The sequence below is a fragment of the Oculina patagonica genome, chromosome 8, assembly GCF_052425735.1.
Source record: "Oculina patagonica isolate OP01 chromosome 8, crgOcupat, whole genome shotgun sequence".
Taxonomy (NCBI): domain Eukaryota; kingdom Metazoa; phylum Cnidaria; class Anthozoa; order Scleractinia; family Oculinidae; genus Oculina; species Oculina patagonica.
The window spans coordinates 19,903,373-19,919,794 of NC_135765.1; the positions used below are offsets into that span (position 1 = coordinate 19,903,373).

Genomic DNA, 16,422 nt, shown 5'->3' on the forward strand with positions numbered 1-16,422 from the left:
TTTTTTGGAGTAGGTCTATTGTCATACCACACCGTAACTATCACCAGCCGATTTATTGGGTCATTATTATTTAACCAAAAAAAAAAATCATAAAAAAAAAAAAAACACCCCCCCTTTTTTTTTCCCCTTGGTTTTTTTTTTTTTTTTTTTTTTTTTTTTTTTCCCCCCCGGCCAACGTTTTAGCCCCCCCCCTTTTTGCCCCCCCCCCCCCCCCCCCCCCCCCCCCCCTATTTTTTTTTTTTTTTTTAATAAAAAAAAAAACGGGTTTTCCAAAAAAATTCCTTTTTTTTTTTTTTTTTTTTTTTACATGAAGTTTATTAATATGCCTTAGAACTCAAACGAAAGGTGTAAAGTTTGTTAGACTCTTTTTCTTTCAGTATTGACTAGCTTGCCACCTTCAGAAGTTTGAAGTTATATTTGGTTGCCGTCAGTGTCCGGACCAAGGACTTAGTTAGGAAAATTACTTAGAAATTTTAATTCGTTACTTTGATGGAAATTCAAGCGGTCAATCAAATTTTTTGCACTAGTTGAAAGAATATTTCCTATACACCAATTCTACCAAAAATTACCTCTTTTAGCGTGCTCACCTCGGATTAGACAGGAATGTAAACCAGTTTAATAATTTGAGGCGCCATGAACAAATACAGTCAACTCTCTCTAAAACGGACACCTTCGGGACCGCCTACAGCTGTCCTTCTTAGAGAGGTGTCCGTCTTAAAGGGAGTTTAGTTACAGTAAAATGACTGAAAAACGGCAGGGACGGGACCAACACCAGGTGTCCCTCTAAGAGAGTTGTCCGTCTTATAGAGGTGTCCGTTAAGAGAGAGAGTTGACTGTAAACATCGCCAAAACAAACTTCACCTATCTTCACGTCGACTTCAAATTCTCGACTTCACTGCCAGTAGGAAAGCCTTCGAGCGAGGTTAAGACAGCAAACAGATCAAGGAATCTTTGGAAAGTTTAGGTTTTATTAAAAAAAATTGTTTCCTTTCGGAAAAATGCACGATAAACTCCCTCCCTGGTGGAAATTTGTCCTCCCTGGTCCCTGGTGATTATCTGAAAAATCCCTGGTCAGTTTTATTTCTCCCCGGTGAAGAATTTTGTTTACCTGGTCAGGAAAAAATCAACCAAAACCTTTATAAACAGAAGAAAACGACGCGCGGCAAAAAGATAATTTATTGACTATAACTTGATGTAAATATAGCAAAAAGTAATTGTTAACTTTTTTTCTATTGTTTTTGTCGCTTGTTCTGCTGTCATGCAGGTCACTAAAGAGACAAAAGCAGATCTGTTTCCTTTTCTGTATGTAATACGAGCTTGTGAATGATTCAGAGCGATTTGAACAGGCGCGCGGCTCAAAATTGTGCACGATTACCCCGCTAAGTGTATTGCATACAAAAAGTAAGTAATCAACCTGGTGGATTTTTGACTTCCCTGGTCGATTTTGTGTTGAAAACCTGGTGGAAAATCAGGTGTCACCAGGTCTGTTACAGAGGGGTGTCTTGAAGAACGTTACGATCGCCCCTAAAAACGACTGCGTCGGAGGATACTCCTCGATTCCTGTTGCGTAAGGTCTCTATTGCTCGACACACGAGTGAAAATAACCTACAACAGCCGTAACATGGAGTATGATAATAAATTGCTGTAAACAGGACTAGATATAAAACACACTATGCGATATACAAACGAATAAGCAAGCGGAAAAGAAAACACATACCGTATTCATTCGATTAAGCGCCCAACCTTGCATGTGCGCCCACCTCGAATAAGCGCCCACCCTGTAGGCGAAAAGTTAATAAGCGCCCAACCTCGAAAAGTCGAATTAGCGCCCACCCTGTAGCCCGGCCCTGTAGGTAAGAAAAGTTTATAAGAGCCTAGTCTGCGAACAGGCTTTCGGGAGCGATCGAACGTACGGCGCGAAGCACCGGCGACGAGGCGCGAAGCGCCGTTCCCTTTTCATTTTTGCTCCGCCCGTTGAGCACTACGGAAAGCCTGTTCGCAGGCTAATAAGAGCCCGGCGGGCCAGCCTCGAATAAGCGCCCACCCTCCACCTCCCTCAGAAAAATACCCTGAAGTGCACAAGAGGAGTGTTGATTATTATTGAAATTGCGATTGAAATTGACTATGAGCGCCCACTCTCAAGGTCCAAAAAATTTAATAAGCGCCCAGGGCGCTTAATCGAATAAATACGGTATAAATGTTTTAAAATACCGAGTAAACTATTGTTGTATACGTTGTCCCGCTTCTCCGGCATGCTGTGGAACTGGCGAATCGAAGCGGCAGAGACTAAAATTGCTAATATTTCGTGTTCATTTATTGTTTGTTCCAAATTTTAAAGCTTTATAAAATTTGAACATTTTTTATCTCGACTACACTAAAAATCAGAGAAATCGGTTAAGGTTTTCATGCCCAAAAGTCGATTTAAAAAATAGCACCTCTGCTCCTTGAAATACCCGCGGGCCACCTTTAAGTTTGAATTGTGTATCGTGGGTATTTGGCACAGACATACGTGTGTAAGTATTTAGTTATGACATATCAGTCTGGAATAATTAACTTACATGTCAAGAAAAATCCAGTACTGAGTTGCCGTGTTATGGACTTTTGTTTAAGAGCGTACTGGTGTTAGTGTTTTAAATGAGCTTAGGTTTAAAATTTTAACGAGTTAGGTTACGTAAGGTTTGTTACATAACACATCCCAGTGCGGAATTTTAAATAGACAAGTACCACGCATGTTTGTTTTATGGAATTGAATATCTCTGTAGGTTTAGTGTGTATTATAAAACATATTAAAAGCTCGCCGGTCGGCCGTTTTTATCCACGGAGTTTAGTATTTGATCCACGTTTAGACACATCAACGTGGGATATCACATCAACGTGGCAGCCACCAGAATGCATCGCAAACTTGAACACATTGGTGTATGTGCGCGCGTTAATAATGCATAAAATTCTGCGAAGTGCACTAGTTAGGAATTATCTTAAAACCAATCACAATCAATCTTTCAACGAGTTTCTCGGGAAACGAGTGTGAAATGTTTCGGTCCGGCCAAATCCTAGCGCGCGCGATGTAATACGAAAGAACCATTCTACCACCACTTCACTGTCGGCTATCTTTGCATGGCTTGCGAAAAGTCGAGCCAGAAAATCACCTTAGGAAACAAGGCAAGCATATTAAGCTAAAATAATTGCCAAATCGTAAAATATAAATTAAACAGACACTAGAACATTGTACTCTCCCTTACAATCGATCTTGATCGTCATAATGAGAAATTTATTAACAGTTAATGACGTCATTAATGCCTGTGGTGAATCCGTCTTGTGTTAAAAAGGATGACAGGGCAAAGGTATCTATTAAGGACACGTACAGTGCCTTAACATGGACTCCCTCCACAGTCCAACAGATAGTCATTCTATTCATTCCTTACACGAGGGATTTGTGGAACTAGAGGAACTCGTCAGTTGTGATAACGAACTAGTTTGGAAAGAACGAGCGCGATGGATTAAACTTGAAGAAGATGTTGAAGAAAGCGCAGATCGATGGGGAAAACCACACATTCCTTGTCTGACATATCGAAGCCTAAGAGAAGTTGAAACAAATCTTCAAAATGGAGTATTCTTGTTGGATCTTCAGAGAGATAATTTGCCTTCCATTTGCGAGGCAATAATCGACGAAATCAAATTGCTGAAAAAGCTAGGAGACGAAGAATGCAATGCAGTTAAAACAGTTTTGTTAACAAGACATGAGCATCAACATCAAAATAAAGTTGGAAAGCATCGAGCAAAAAATATTGCCAGGCGTCTTTCAAGGATCATGCCTCAAGGTCAACGCCCCAGACAGCCGACAGCCACCCATGATGCTCTGTTACAAATTTTTTCTGAAGATGCACCCATCCCAAGAACCAAACACGAAGATGCAAGTGACCCCATGTATGTGAAACTTAATTTTAGTCCCTTGGATGATTTCATATAGTTTTATTAAATTCCATCAATGTGCGTTTCTCGGGCAATTGCAATGCTTGTTATCACAGTGAAACTAACATTTTTTCGCGAATCATCGCTGATTTTTTTAATCAAAAAAAGTAATAATAATAATAATAAGAAGAATAAGAATGAGAATTATATTAGTTATCAACTTTATTTATAGAGGGTGGTACGTGACAGTAAAATTGACTGAAAAACTAGTGGCCCTCGATGCAAAAATTACAATGATCAAAGTTAAAAATATCCTAAAACTAGGAGTTGCTAATAGCAAGTAAAGTGCTGCGAAGTAAGTTATAAGAATAATAATTATTTAACAGTAGGAACGGAACGGAAGGTCATAGGAATGTTTTGGATTTTCACATCTTCAGATGTGAAAGATATGATTTTTCTCAGCAAGCGAAATACTGGTAATTAACTTTGTTTACTGATAGAACTAGTAATAACTGAATATTTGGGGAGTGCGTTCGGCAGGGAGGGGTGATGAAGGAGGGTGGAGGGTAAGGGAGTGCAAGGAGTGGCAAGTACAATATTATGTTTTCAAATTCTCTTTATATTTGAGGTCTGTTTGCGATGTGCAAACTAAAATCAAAAGTCCATGCAAAAAAAGTGAACAACATTGCTCCGTACTGTTGAAACCTTACAAAGGTTACACTCAATTATAATTATGAAATCGTTCGTTGTCCCATTTATACTTTCGGCGTTAATTACTTTTGATTACTGTATATGTTGTTATGACACCATTAATTGAAATTGTTTACAGCCTAGCAGTATCGGTTTAATAGGCTTCTTTCGATATATTAAAATTCAGCATGGTAGCGAGGCCTAGACAAAAGAAATGAATAAACATGCTTGTAAAATTTCTTTTGTTTGTGTCCTTTAGGCCTCGCTACCAAGCTGAATTTAATATATCGAAAGAGGTCTATTAATTACTTTCTTAAATCTTTTCACGTGAGAACGAGGCCATCTGTGCCAAAATATCAGTGCTTTGAACTACAAAGTTCTCTCAAATGACTTTTTCAAAACACAACTTGAACAATACCAATGCTTCAAACAACAAAGTTCTCTGAAATGAATTAAATTACGCTACAGTAACAAAGTCACGAGCGCGCGAACAAACACATTCGAACACGAACACGCACATTTAAACAAAGTATAAACGGAAAATCGGATTGCAAATTGAAAATTAAACGGTATGATTTAATGTACGCAACAGAAACGGGCGCGCACGCGCCGCTGAAATTTAAGTTATCAACTACCGCCGCTGATCACGCAACAGCGTGTTGTTAAAATCATCTCCAACGAAATAGTTGAATCGAGTGTGACTCGCATATAAAGCGCCCAGGCCCCACACGGACAGTCATAAATAGTGTGCTGGCTACGCTAAGGCTTCGCAGCAATAACTGAATCAATTCTAGCGATGTTAGGTGGCTCTGAAACCGCTCCCGGGAAATTAAGTGTTTAAAATTTTAATAAATACAGCTCATTTCGTTTTTAGAATTTAAGCTTGCCGCTTCGGAAAAATCAACGGTGACTAATAGAGACAATAGAGTGTTTATGTCTCGGACCTACAGATGTCCTTGGAAATTAAATGTTCTTAAAAGCTAGTCTCAATTTGTCTCATCAATTTGTCTCATCTTTGTCTCAATTTCAGGCCGCTGGTTAGTATCAAAGGCAAACCAGCATTGTTGCCACCTCTTGAAAGAGATGCTGACTCAAGTCAATCAGCAGCAGGATTTCAATGTGACTGTTAACAACTATCATTCTGCAGACGACAACGTAGAACAATTAAAAGATCACAACGAGAGGTCTGATATACGAGGAAAAATTCCTGAAAATGCTCAAGCCACCACTGTTTTAGTTGGAGCTCATAATGACTTGTCCTGTATAATCAGTGCATTTATAAGGCTTGCTAGTGGCTGTGATCTGGGTAACTTTGCTGAAGTGAGAATACCAGTGCGATTCATGTTTGTACTGCTAGGGCCTGGAGATGACACAATGGACTATCACGAAGTTGGACGCTCAATTTCAACCTTGATGTCTGATAAAATTTTTCTGGAGTCTGCTTATCAAGCAAAGGTAAATGAACTGAAACATTCCGGTTTTTCATCTTGCCTATGCAATTCAAGGGCATAATTTCAGAAAGGTGGTGAAAGAAATGGCTACCTGATGGGGTGCTTGTCCAAATATATATATATATATTTTTTAAATATCTAATGGTATGGAAATCTGGAATCTTTTGGGGAAAATCTGGACTTAGGCGTCACACGATTTCATTTTTGTCATATGCATGTTGTCTTGATCTGATCTCTTTTGATCCTTTCACTGTTTAATGTTTTCACCCAACGGATACCAACTCCAGTAGAACACATCGAACAATTACTATTTTCGGGGATTTTCAGGTTGCACATAACATGCTATCGAGTTTACATTAACTATCCGCACTACCCACTCCACCTTGGCAATAATTCTAATAACAGCGTGATCAGGTCTCACAGCTATTTCAAAATTTCAGTGTATTAGTTTTTAAACAAACAATTGTGTTGCAGCAATCAAGACGTTATAACGCTGACGTTTTCAAATGTTGTGTAGATGTCCCAGTAACTGCCAAACGAAGAAAGTTAAAACGGCTAAGATCGACCAAACTGTATGATAGTTCAATGTGTACCCAAAGAGAACACTGAACACTTATGAGCTCGATGAGGCGATAGTTTACCGACCTCTAGCCAGCGGACACTAATTTATTAATCTGCCCACGGAGAGAGCTCAATGAGTAAAATTGACGAAATCATAAGCAAAAACTTCAAAAAATAAACACTTTCACTGAATAAAAACACTATCAAATTACGGTAAAACAATTTAACGGCTCGCTCGCGGTTTCTATCAGCTTTTGATATTTGCTCTTCAACTATCAGCTGATAAAAACCTCAAGCTTGTCGTCTAATTGTTGATCAGACCACCACTGCTAGCCAATCAGATTGCCAGTTTATCTAATAGTGGTCACTGCAATACTTTAATTATGGGTTAGAGACTGTTGTGAGTGTTTTGTTGATAAATACACGCACGCGCTGGCCGCACAATGAACGAGAAATTTTCAATACTGCACGAGGCGTAGCCGAGTGCAGTATTGAAAATTTTGAGTTCATTGTGAGGCCAGCAAGTGCGTGTATTTGTTAACAAAACACGAACGAACAGACTCTAACCCTTTTAATATACAATCTGAGTACACTGCATCGAACTGCAAGCGATCATCGACTTAACGAACTTCAAACAACAAACTTAATGTTTAAAAATAAGAAGTGTAGTAGTACATAATTACACGGGATTACATAAATAATATAAAAATCACAAATTAGCCGTACAGAAATAAAACTTAAAATGGTTCATAAAATCGTTCATCAGCTGTGGTCGTTCATAAATACAGTCAGCGAGAAACTTGTTCAATGCAAGTCGATGGCTTTCACAATCAAGCAACTACAAGCAAGTCAATCGCACACAAAAATGTATTTATTGAGCTGCAGTTTACCTTTGAACATGAAAGCGCTTCAAGTTGTTATCCTCTTCGATTTTGTTTGGTATTGGATCGTTGATAATTTGAGGAAAATACTTTTCTTCCACTTCTACAAGCTTTGAAGCTGAAGACACCTTCAATAATGCACGATTTTCGTGCATTATTGTCAATACTGCACTGTCTGAGTTTGCTGACGACAGGTAAAGCAAAATCACGTGATCTATTTTAACCAATGGCGCGCGTGGATTTTGGACAGTGAACGAAGATTGTACATTATTATTCAACAAATGCGCGCGCTGCCCAAATATGGTCAAAATGTGATTGTTATCTGTCATCCGTACATGACAGATATCCTGCGATATACGTAGGTTGTCAAGATTCGCCCGAAATCTTAGAAATGCTGCACAACCACAGTTTTTCCTAGCTACAAAATGTATTTTGTTGACAATTTGTTGAATAATAAAACAATTATCCTGCTCAATCTTGCGGAATATCGTCTGATTTTAGCCAACTCGGCCTACGGCCTCGTCGGCTAAGTATCAGGCGATATTCCGCGCGATTTCGCAGAATAATTGTTAATTAGAGTGTTCTGTCGAGGAACTATCGGCTAATTAATATACAATCTTCGTTCACTGTCCAAAATCCACGCGCGCAATTGGTTAAAATAGATCACGTGATTTTGCTTTACCTGTCGTCAGCAAACTCAGACAGTGCAGTATTGACAATAATGCCGATATTTTCCGAGACAAAAACACTCTATCGTTTTTATTGTTCACCATTACGTTTTCTCCCGCGCGCCTATCCTATAAAGAGCATCTTAAATTATTTTTTTTTTCTTTTTACTCTTTGAGGATAAAAGGCTTAATTCTGTTAACTGAAAGCCAAACTAATAGTCCAGTCATTTTACTAAAAATAATGGGTCAACCTGCAACTAATTGCAACAGAAGAAATTCCAACGGTTTTTGACTGAGAAACTTATCGTTAATATCATATCAAAAGTCCCAGAAAATCCCGGCAGGGCAAGTCATTGAAAAATGGGTGTTTTTAGAAGCTCCGAGACACGCTTTTAGAGATGCACGGAAACGAGGCTGAATAAAGCTTTTCCAAAAAAAGCGCGTGTTTATATCTTAAAAGTCAAAAATACAACAAAATTTGAAATGATATCTCAATTGGAAGGTTTTCTTATTTTAGAAATCAAGTTAATTTGTGATATTTCATCAATACACAGCTTTAATTTTATGTCTATTTTAGTTGCTTGCCGCGTAAAAAAGTCGCAACCCTAGCCTGTGTATGGAACTGAATAACATTAAGTAAAGTTGGCTTTTTATCTGGAGCGATTTTTTATTTTTTTATTTTTTAATGAAACTAGTTGAAATGTTTAAACCTTTCTTCAAAAATAGTGATACAATTTAAGGAAGCTTAATTTTCGTGTAGAAAGAGAAATAAAAGCGTGAGTTTTTAACTCGGAGGCGTGTATGAGACTCACACCCAAGGCGGGTGAGTTCGCAGGTATAGTGTGCTGTGTTTGACGCCTGCAGAAATTTTAATCTCCATCGAACAAAATGGTTTAAGAACTTCAATGTTCTGTGCTCCGACCAGGTAAGTGTATTCTGAGTTCTCTTCAAGAGTAGTTTTTTCTTTCAAAATGGAGAAGTTTCCGTGTGACACTGAACCCTCGAGACAAGAGAGACTGTGCTAGACACATGTTCTGAAAGGGGGATTCTTGGGCTGAAGTGGAACAGGCGAGAATTTTAAATGTCTATGATTTGCCGGCCGCCGGTGCTGTTTACCATCAGCCATGCAGCGTCAACTTCTGGACCGAAAAACAAATGCCAAAAGTATTCAGTGCGTCAGATCAGCTGGATAGTAAGAAAAGAAAAAAAGGAAGCTTTTATCAACGTGGCGAACTTTCATAATTACTGTCATGGATCTAATGGAGGAATTTCTTGGTGACTCAGCTACTGCCGCATATAGCCACACCCATATGAAGGCAAGACTTCAGGAACACTTTGGCGATCAGATTATTATAACCGAGATCAACGAAAGCCAAATGTTGTAACATTTAGAAGTACTGCATCAGCTATTCTGCACGAATTTCACTCACAGCAAAACGAAGTTGATTTGGTTTCGGAAAAATAAAGTATTATCAGAACTCGGCTGCCTCAAGGTTGATTAAGAATGAGATCAAACTGCTTAAAACATCTAACGAAGTCTTCCTTTCGATCGAAACAGAAGCTGAGGAAAACGTTGACTTCCTTCCAGCCACGTTAAAGACGTTTTTGGAGGGTATTCTGGTTGGTAAAGATAACGTGAAGTTAGCATCAATTGGACAGGCTATTGTTCAGATGGCGCGACCTAGAGTGATTCTTGCGCCTTTACAAGTTGGTTTAGCAGTGCAGCTTCATCACAACTTCGCATCGAGATTTCTAATAGACACCCTTCATCGCCATGGCTTCTTTTCTTCGTACCAAGAGGTACAGCTGTTTAATAAAAATGCTGCATTGAACCAGGGAACTGATATGCCAGATTATGACGGAGAGTTTGCTCAGTACATAGCTGACAATGTGGACCATAATCTACGTATCCTTGACGGTAACGACACCTTTCATGGCATGGGCATGATTTGTATCATCACTCCTGGCACTAACCGAAAAAGAAGCGTCCCGAGACGAAAGTTAAGTCCTCAAGACATCTCAGCAGCTGGAAACGTTGGCCTACGCCCGCCATCTGAGCCAAGGCAATCACAAGTGGAAATAAAGTACAATGACGTAGTTGTTGCAAGAGAAGTAGATCCACAGCGAATTTGGACATACTTTGGAAGACGTTTCTGCTGTTTAGCACCACACGCCCAGCATGGGCTGGAATGATGCAAGCTGTCCATCGGGGTAACCATCAGGGGAAGTCATCAATAACACTTCTATCGATGATCGACCTGAACCCAAGTGAAGTCACATGTATTTCCTCCACTCTGAAAACATTCGCGGCGCCACAACATCGCTAACCCCATTAAGATTTCGATGATAGCGACGATGACGGTGATTGACACAAGAGCTGGAAGAAACTGTGAAATTCATTTTCATTTAACAAACGATGTTCTTTTAGAATATTTCACCATTGTGAAAGATATATTTATTTGTTGGCTCGCTTGCAAATTTTTGTGCGATCCATAAAAGGATAATAAACTATCGCAACTACCATTTTTGGTGTAGACCGATTCGCTCCACGATTGAAAATTTAAATATTATGAGATTTATTTTGCTTATTGAATACTTTTTGATTAATTTTTCCTCCGGATAAAAGTTTTCAAGCATATTTAAAGTATATTTCATGGTTTTTGGATAAAATAAATGAAATTCTGGCCATAAACAAGCATAATAACAGAACTTCTGTTTTTGAGCCTCGTTTTCATGTTACGCAAAAGCACGACTTAGAATCCGTTAAATTTTCGAGATGTTCCCATGCATAGATCCTTTGGGACTTTTAGTATGTTGATCTTGAGACTAATTCGAAATGATTTGCGGTTGTTGCAATTAGTTGCAGGTCCAACCACAAAATGATTGGACTATAACAAACGAAACAAAACCAGACAAGAAACTCACTAAATGCAGTGAATTTAGTGGAGTTTCTCTGTCTGTAGGCCCGCTTCTTCATCGGGCGGGCCGGCACTTGGCTGATAATGACTCTCCGCGGACAAACACTATCGCACCACGTGGTCAATTTGAACCAATAAGAATCGCAGATAATTTAGTGGTGAACTACAATTGCTGATAGTGTACGCTAGCTCAGCCAATCAGTGTGTATTTGCATTAGTATACTAGTAGAAATCTAATTAACACAAGCTCAAATACCCCTAAGACAGCTTGCTTGAATGTTACATGTAATAGCATTCATGTGTGTCGACCTTCCGGAACTCGACCAATGAATACATCGAGGATATTACACGTTGGCTCGAAGATATGAATTTTATGTTCTCGTGGCAAAAACGATATCTCACGAGGGAGCGTAGAGACATCGCTTTTGCCACGAGAACATTAAATTCATATCTTCGAGCCAACGTGTAATGTTCTTTTTATTATATGGAGACCAGATGAAGTTGATGTTGCCGAATTTATTTCATTGTTTTCGAATGATCGAGCCAGTTTTACAAATCAGCGTTCGTCTTCATAGAAAATACAAAGCACCCGTGCCCGGGATATAGAAACACTAACTGAATTCCAATCGATCAAACAAAATACTTGTCAACTAAATTACACATAAGAACTGAAAACATCACTGATTTTGACTTGAATGCGGCAAAGTGTTGACGGCCGATAGTTATCAACCGCTTTTGTTTTCTTCTTTACAACATCTTCACTTGTGAAATTCCTTGCGAAGAATTCCCTCTAAAAGCCTTGAAATCGTCAAGGTTCCCATTATGGTGTTCTCGTTCTTAACTTTTTTGGAAAACTTATTCTTTTTCATTACTTAGTAAAACAAATTAAACCTTGTGTCGGTGCTTGCTAACAACAAACGACACGAGAATCGTGGCGTCAATGAGTTAAGCCCAGGCCAAACGAGGATGTTGATGAGGGTTCAAACTTTCACCCGTGGCATGAAACTCTCATCGACTTTGAACGTGCTCAAATTTTTCATGAGAGTCGATGAGAGTTTGACAGACTCTCGTTCTCGTTTGGCCCGAGTTGGTGATAGTAGATGAGACTTGACGTTAACTCTCATGAGAGTTGATTCTCATCAACTCTCATCCTCGTTTGGCCCGGGCTTTAGGCAATGAGCGATATGCCACTCGCAAGAGTGTCCTTCGTACGGAACATACACCACTCGGGTCCCGGGTGGAGTGGCGTATGGAATCTACGAGTGGTTTAGTTCCCAGTAAGACATTCTCCTCCATATAATAATGAGAGTTTTGTTCATGTTCGTTTCAGAGTCGACAGGATTTATTGGAATCCCTTGCCAGCTTTATGGGTGACAGTCTTATTATCCCTCCAGGAGAATGGGACCGAAATCTGCTCAATCAAACAGTGCCAATCTTAGCCAATCAGGCCAAAGAGCTAGCTTTTAGGAGACGACGAGGTGGAATTAGAAGTAAAGATGTAGAAAAAGAAACATTCCGTGAGGCGATTCAAGAAAACGATATGTTTGATGATCCCCTTTCAAGGACGGGCAAGTTTTGCGGTGGGCTTGTACGTGATGTCAGGAGGCGGTTCCCCTTCTACCTCAGCGATTTTAAAGATGCCTTAGATGTTCATTGTTTGCCAACAATAATCTTTGTGTACTTTGCTTGCCTTGCTCCAGCCATCACTTTCGGAGGTTTGCTGAGTGAAAAAACCAACGCCTGGATGGGAGTTTCAGAAATGATATTGGCAACAGCATTATCTGGAGTTCTGTTTTCGCTGTTTGCAGGGCAGCCACTCATCATAATTGGGGCTACGGGTCCACTTCTTGTGTTTGAAAAGAGTACATTTCAACTAAGCGAGAGTTTTGAAATTGAGTTCCTTCCTTGGCGAGCGTGGGTCGGAATATGGGTGATGGTTATATGCTTTATTATTGTTGCACTTGAGGGATGCTTTCTGATCAATTACTTTACACGTTTTACAGAAGAAATATTTGCCTTAATGATATCCATTATTTTTCTATACGACGCGTTTTACTACGTGGGACACGTTTTTCAAGCGTACCCCTTAAACGCCGGTGTCACAACTAGTTTGTTGGTTCCTTCGAACTCGACTGATAACGAGGCGGTAAATTACATCAAAAATCACACAACAGCTAACACAGCCCTGTTTTCCACAGTCTTGATGCTAGGAACGTTTTCTGTTGCCTATTTTTTGAGAAAGTTGCGTCACAGTCATTTTTTTGGGCCGAGGACTCGACGTACTGTCAGTGATTTTGGAGTTTTTATTGCCATTGTTGCTATGGTGACGGTTGATTGGCTGACAGCGGGTGTGTACACGCAGAAGTTGTCGGTTCCTGATGGGCTTTCCGTTACTTCACCCAACAGACACAGCTGGCTTATTAACCCAATGGGAGTTGCACAAACCATGTCTGCCGGTGCTATCTTTGCAGCTCTTGTTCCAGCAATTCTTGTAAGCATCTTGATCTTCATGGAGATCGAGTTTACTGGCATTATTCTGGACAAAAAAGACCATAAATTGAAGAAAGGCATGGGCTACAACTTGGATCTCTTTGTTCTAGGACTGTTGGTTGGACTGTGCTCTATTCTGGGTCTGCCCTGGATGTGCGCCACTCCTGTTCACACGCTGTCTCATTTCCACGCCTTAACAGTGATTAGTACAAACCACGCTCCCGGGGATCATCCTCATCTGATAGAAGTAAAAGAACAACGTCTCACAAACATTGTGATCCACCTTCTGATTGGCTTCACGGTTCTTCTTTCACCAGTAATGCGTCTTATACCCATCGCGGTTCTCTTTGGAGTATTTATCTTCCTTGGAGTGTCCTCTTTATCACATATTCAGCTGGTTGAACGAGTAAAGCTTCTTTTCATTCCATCTGCTCACCATCCAGATGAAAAATTTGTCACGAACGTTAAAACGAGCAAGATGCACATGTTTACTATTGTTCAAGTGTGTTGTGTATGTGCGCTGGTTGCCATGAAGCTCACTGCTGTCGCACCAGCTTTCCCATTCTTTATAATCTGCATGATTCCACTTCGAAAGCTTTTAGAGCGGTTTTTCTCAACCGAAGAACTGGAGGCCTTAGACACTGAAGTAGAAGATGTATATGACAGTGATCTGGATGAATATGATTCAATTCATATCCCTATCTAAACTACAGGAATATTTAGGCATCTTTCGACCAATAACTTTAACTTACAGAATAGGAGTCATAATAGATAAAACCGAACGATTATATATTTTATATAGACAGGAAGACAAAACATTGTTGGTGAAGACGAAATGCCCTTCTTAAGCTTACCTTGTTATTGTCCAGTTGTGTTGCCTTTTGTAGACACGTTTCCTAGGGTCCTCCCTTTATACGTGTACAAAAATCTTAATACGTGTACATTAAATGGAGAAAGTTCAGCCATATCTTTTACGTGTACGTACGAATCGTAGTTACACTATTGCAGCAACACCATTTTCATTAACTTTAACATTTATTTTTTCGTTGTGCTGACTTGAAAAACGAAACGATAAAAAGGCACCGCCGTGTACAAACAAACCACCCCGTCCGCGTAACATAATTCCCATTGAACTTAAATGTTCTAGTTAGTTCAGTATATTGAGGAGGCCCTGTTAGGGGTTTTTGGGGTAAGGGACAACGGGAAAAATAGTTTAAGGATAAGGGATAACAGGATTAGTTTAAGGGCCCACTGACGGATTTCTCGCGCGTTGCTAAGGTGCTAAAAGAGCGCGCGCTGTATTGCGTGTACGGGTTACTCACGCTATCTGTACGCGCCAGATTTGCAAAAAAATTTCCTTTCGAGCACTTCTTCAAACTCGCCAAATAAGATGAAACAATAAGAACTACCGAAAAACTTCCTGACTAATAGTTGACTTCACATCTGAGAATCAGTCAGATTAAATTGAACCAGAAAAAGCAGTTTTTTTACACATGCAAATAATCTCAAAAGCGTACGCGTACAACTAGCGCGCGTCAGCGCGCGCACTGTTCTCTTGTCAGATGAATTACGCATGCGTTAACAAAATGATTTCCGGTTTGCAGAAAATATCTAAATACTTGGCGGTCTTTAATTTGATTCACTTTTTTTCGACGTTATATTTTTCCGACCTGGGTCGGGAACATAACTAAGTATTCATTTGCTTAAATCATTTTTAATAAAAATTTTATGGACAAATCAATATTTTAAATCTCTCTAAAAAAATTATTTTCCATAATGAAATGAAACCCATACTTACCAAGATACAAAAACAAATAAAGATCATGACACCATGAATAATTTTCTGATAACATGCAAAACATCAAAAAGTTTAGACTTTTTCTTTATTGGTCACGTGATCATGGGCGTGGCCCGATGACGTCATATTTACGTTATGGACTGAGTAAAAGATTCAACAATAACTAAACAAGAAAAATTGCTAAAACTATATAACCGTGAATGTCCCTAGCAACGAGTCCAAATATATACGTCAGTGGGCCCTTAAGGAATAATAGAAAACAAGCCCTGTGACGTCCAGGCTCTGTTTTTATCACACTCAACTTGTCTTTTTTACACTTTTGCTTAATTTTTTTTACACCCTTGATCAGTTATCGGTCGTAACGAGTTATTTCAAGCAACACTTTGAACTCAAGAGCACCGCTTTTGTCCTAGATGGCCTGGGGTGAGAGACCAAATTGATTTACTTGATTTCGAGCTGCCTCGTACAGAAGTGGTCCCCTTCTTTCTTTGTTTACCATCGTTCGACCACCCCCCCCCCCAAAAAAAGCTCGTTTGGTCTCGCCATGGGTATTTTGGCTCGACTACGTCTCGCCAAAATACGAGCCATGGCTCGACCAAACTCGCCTGATATGCCGCCGAAGCGTTCCAAAAAGGTACGATTAGGTATAAATATCATCCTTTTTTCCTCTGAAATCCAAACATTCATATATTTCCAAAACGCGTGAGGCTGGTATCAGCTGGACTGAGGCAAAGAAACTCTGGACATTTTCCCAAAAGTGTTTTGTTGTCGAACATTCCCAAAAAAGATGGATAAGTGTTTCCTACTCTGTTTTGCACAGATAACAGTTTCTGAAATAACAATTTTAGGTAAAAAGGAGTTCGTTGCTTTACGTCTGCGGAGGAATTTGAACTGAAAGTTTCTTAATTTAGTACTAAGTGTGCACAATCTTGGTAGTAAATAAATCGCAGTCCAGCTCAAATCCTCCACAACATCAAGTTTGCAATCCCTTACCCATTTTTCTCGACTTTTTTGAGGGCGAGTAGATTTTTTGTTTATTATAATTATGAGCGGAGC

At 39.6% G+C, this 16,422-nt stretch overlaps 1 protein-coding gene across 2 annotated transcripts; it reads left to right on the forward strand.

The window, feature by feature from the left end:
- Positions 1–3,281: 3,281 nt before the first annotated feature.
- Positions 3,282–14,807, forward strand: LOC144662464 (anion exchange protein 2-like). Of its 2 annotated transcripts, none has more exons than XM_078523275.1 (3): positions 3,282–3,961; positions 5,755–6,054; positions 12,409–14,807. In XM_078523275.1, exons 1-3 carry the CDS (start codon positions 3,374–3,376, stop codon positions 14,272–14,274), a joined length of 2,754 nt encoding a protein of 917 aa, XP_078379401.1. In that variant the 5' UTR covers positions 3,282–3,373; the 3' UTR covers positions 14,275–14,807. The 2 variants fall into 2 exon arrangements, with proteins under 2 accessions (XP_078379401.1, XP_078379400.1); XM_078523274.1 differs by having other exon boundaries at positions 3,597–3,924; positions 5,630–6,054; positions 12,409–14,805.
- The last annotated feature ends 1,615 nt before the right edge of the window (positions 14,808–16,422 follow it).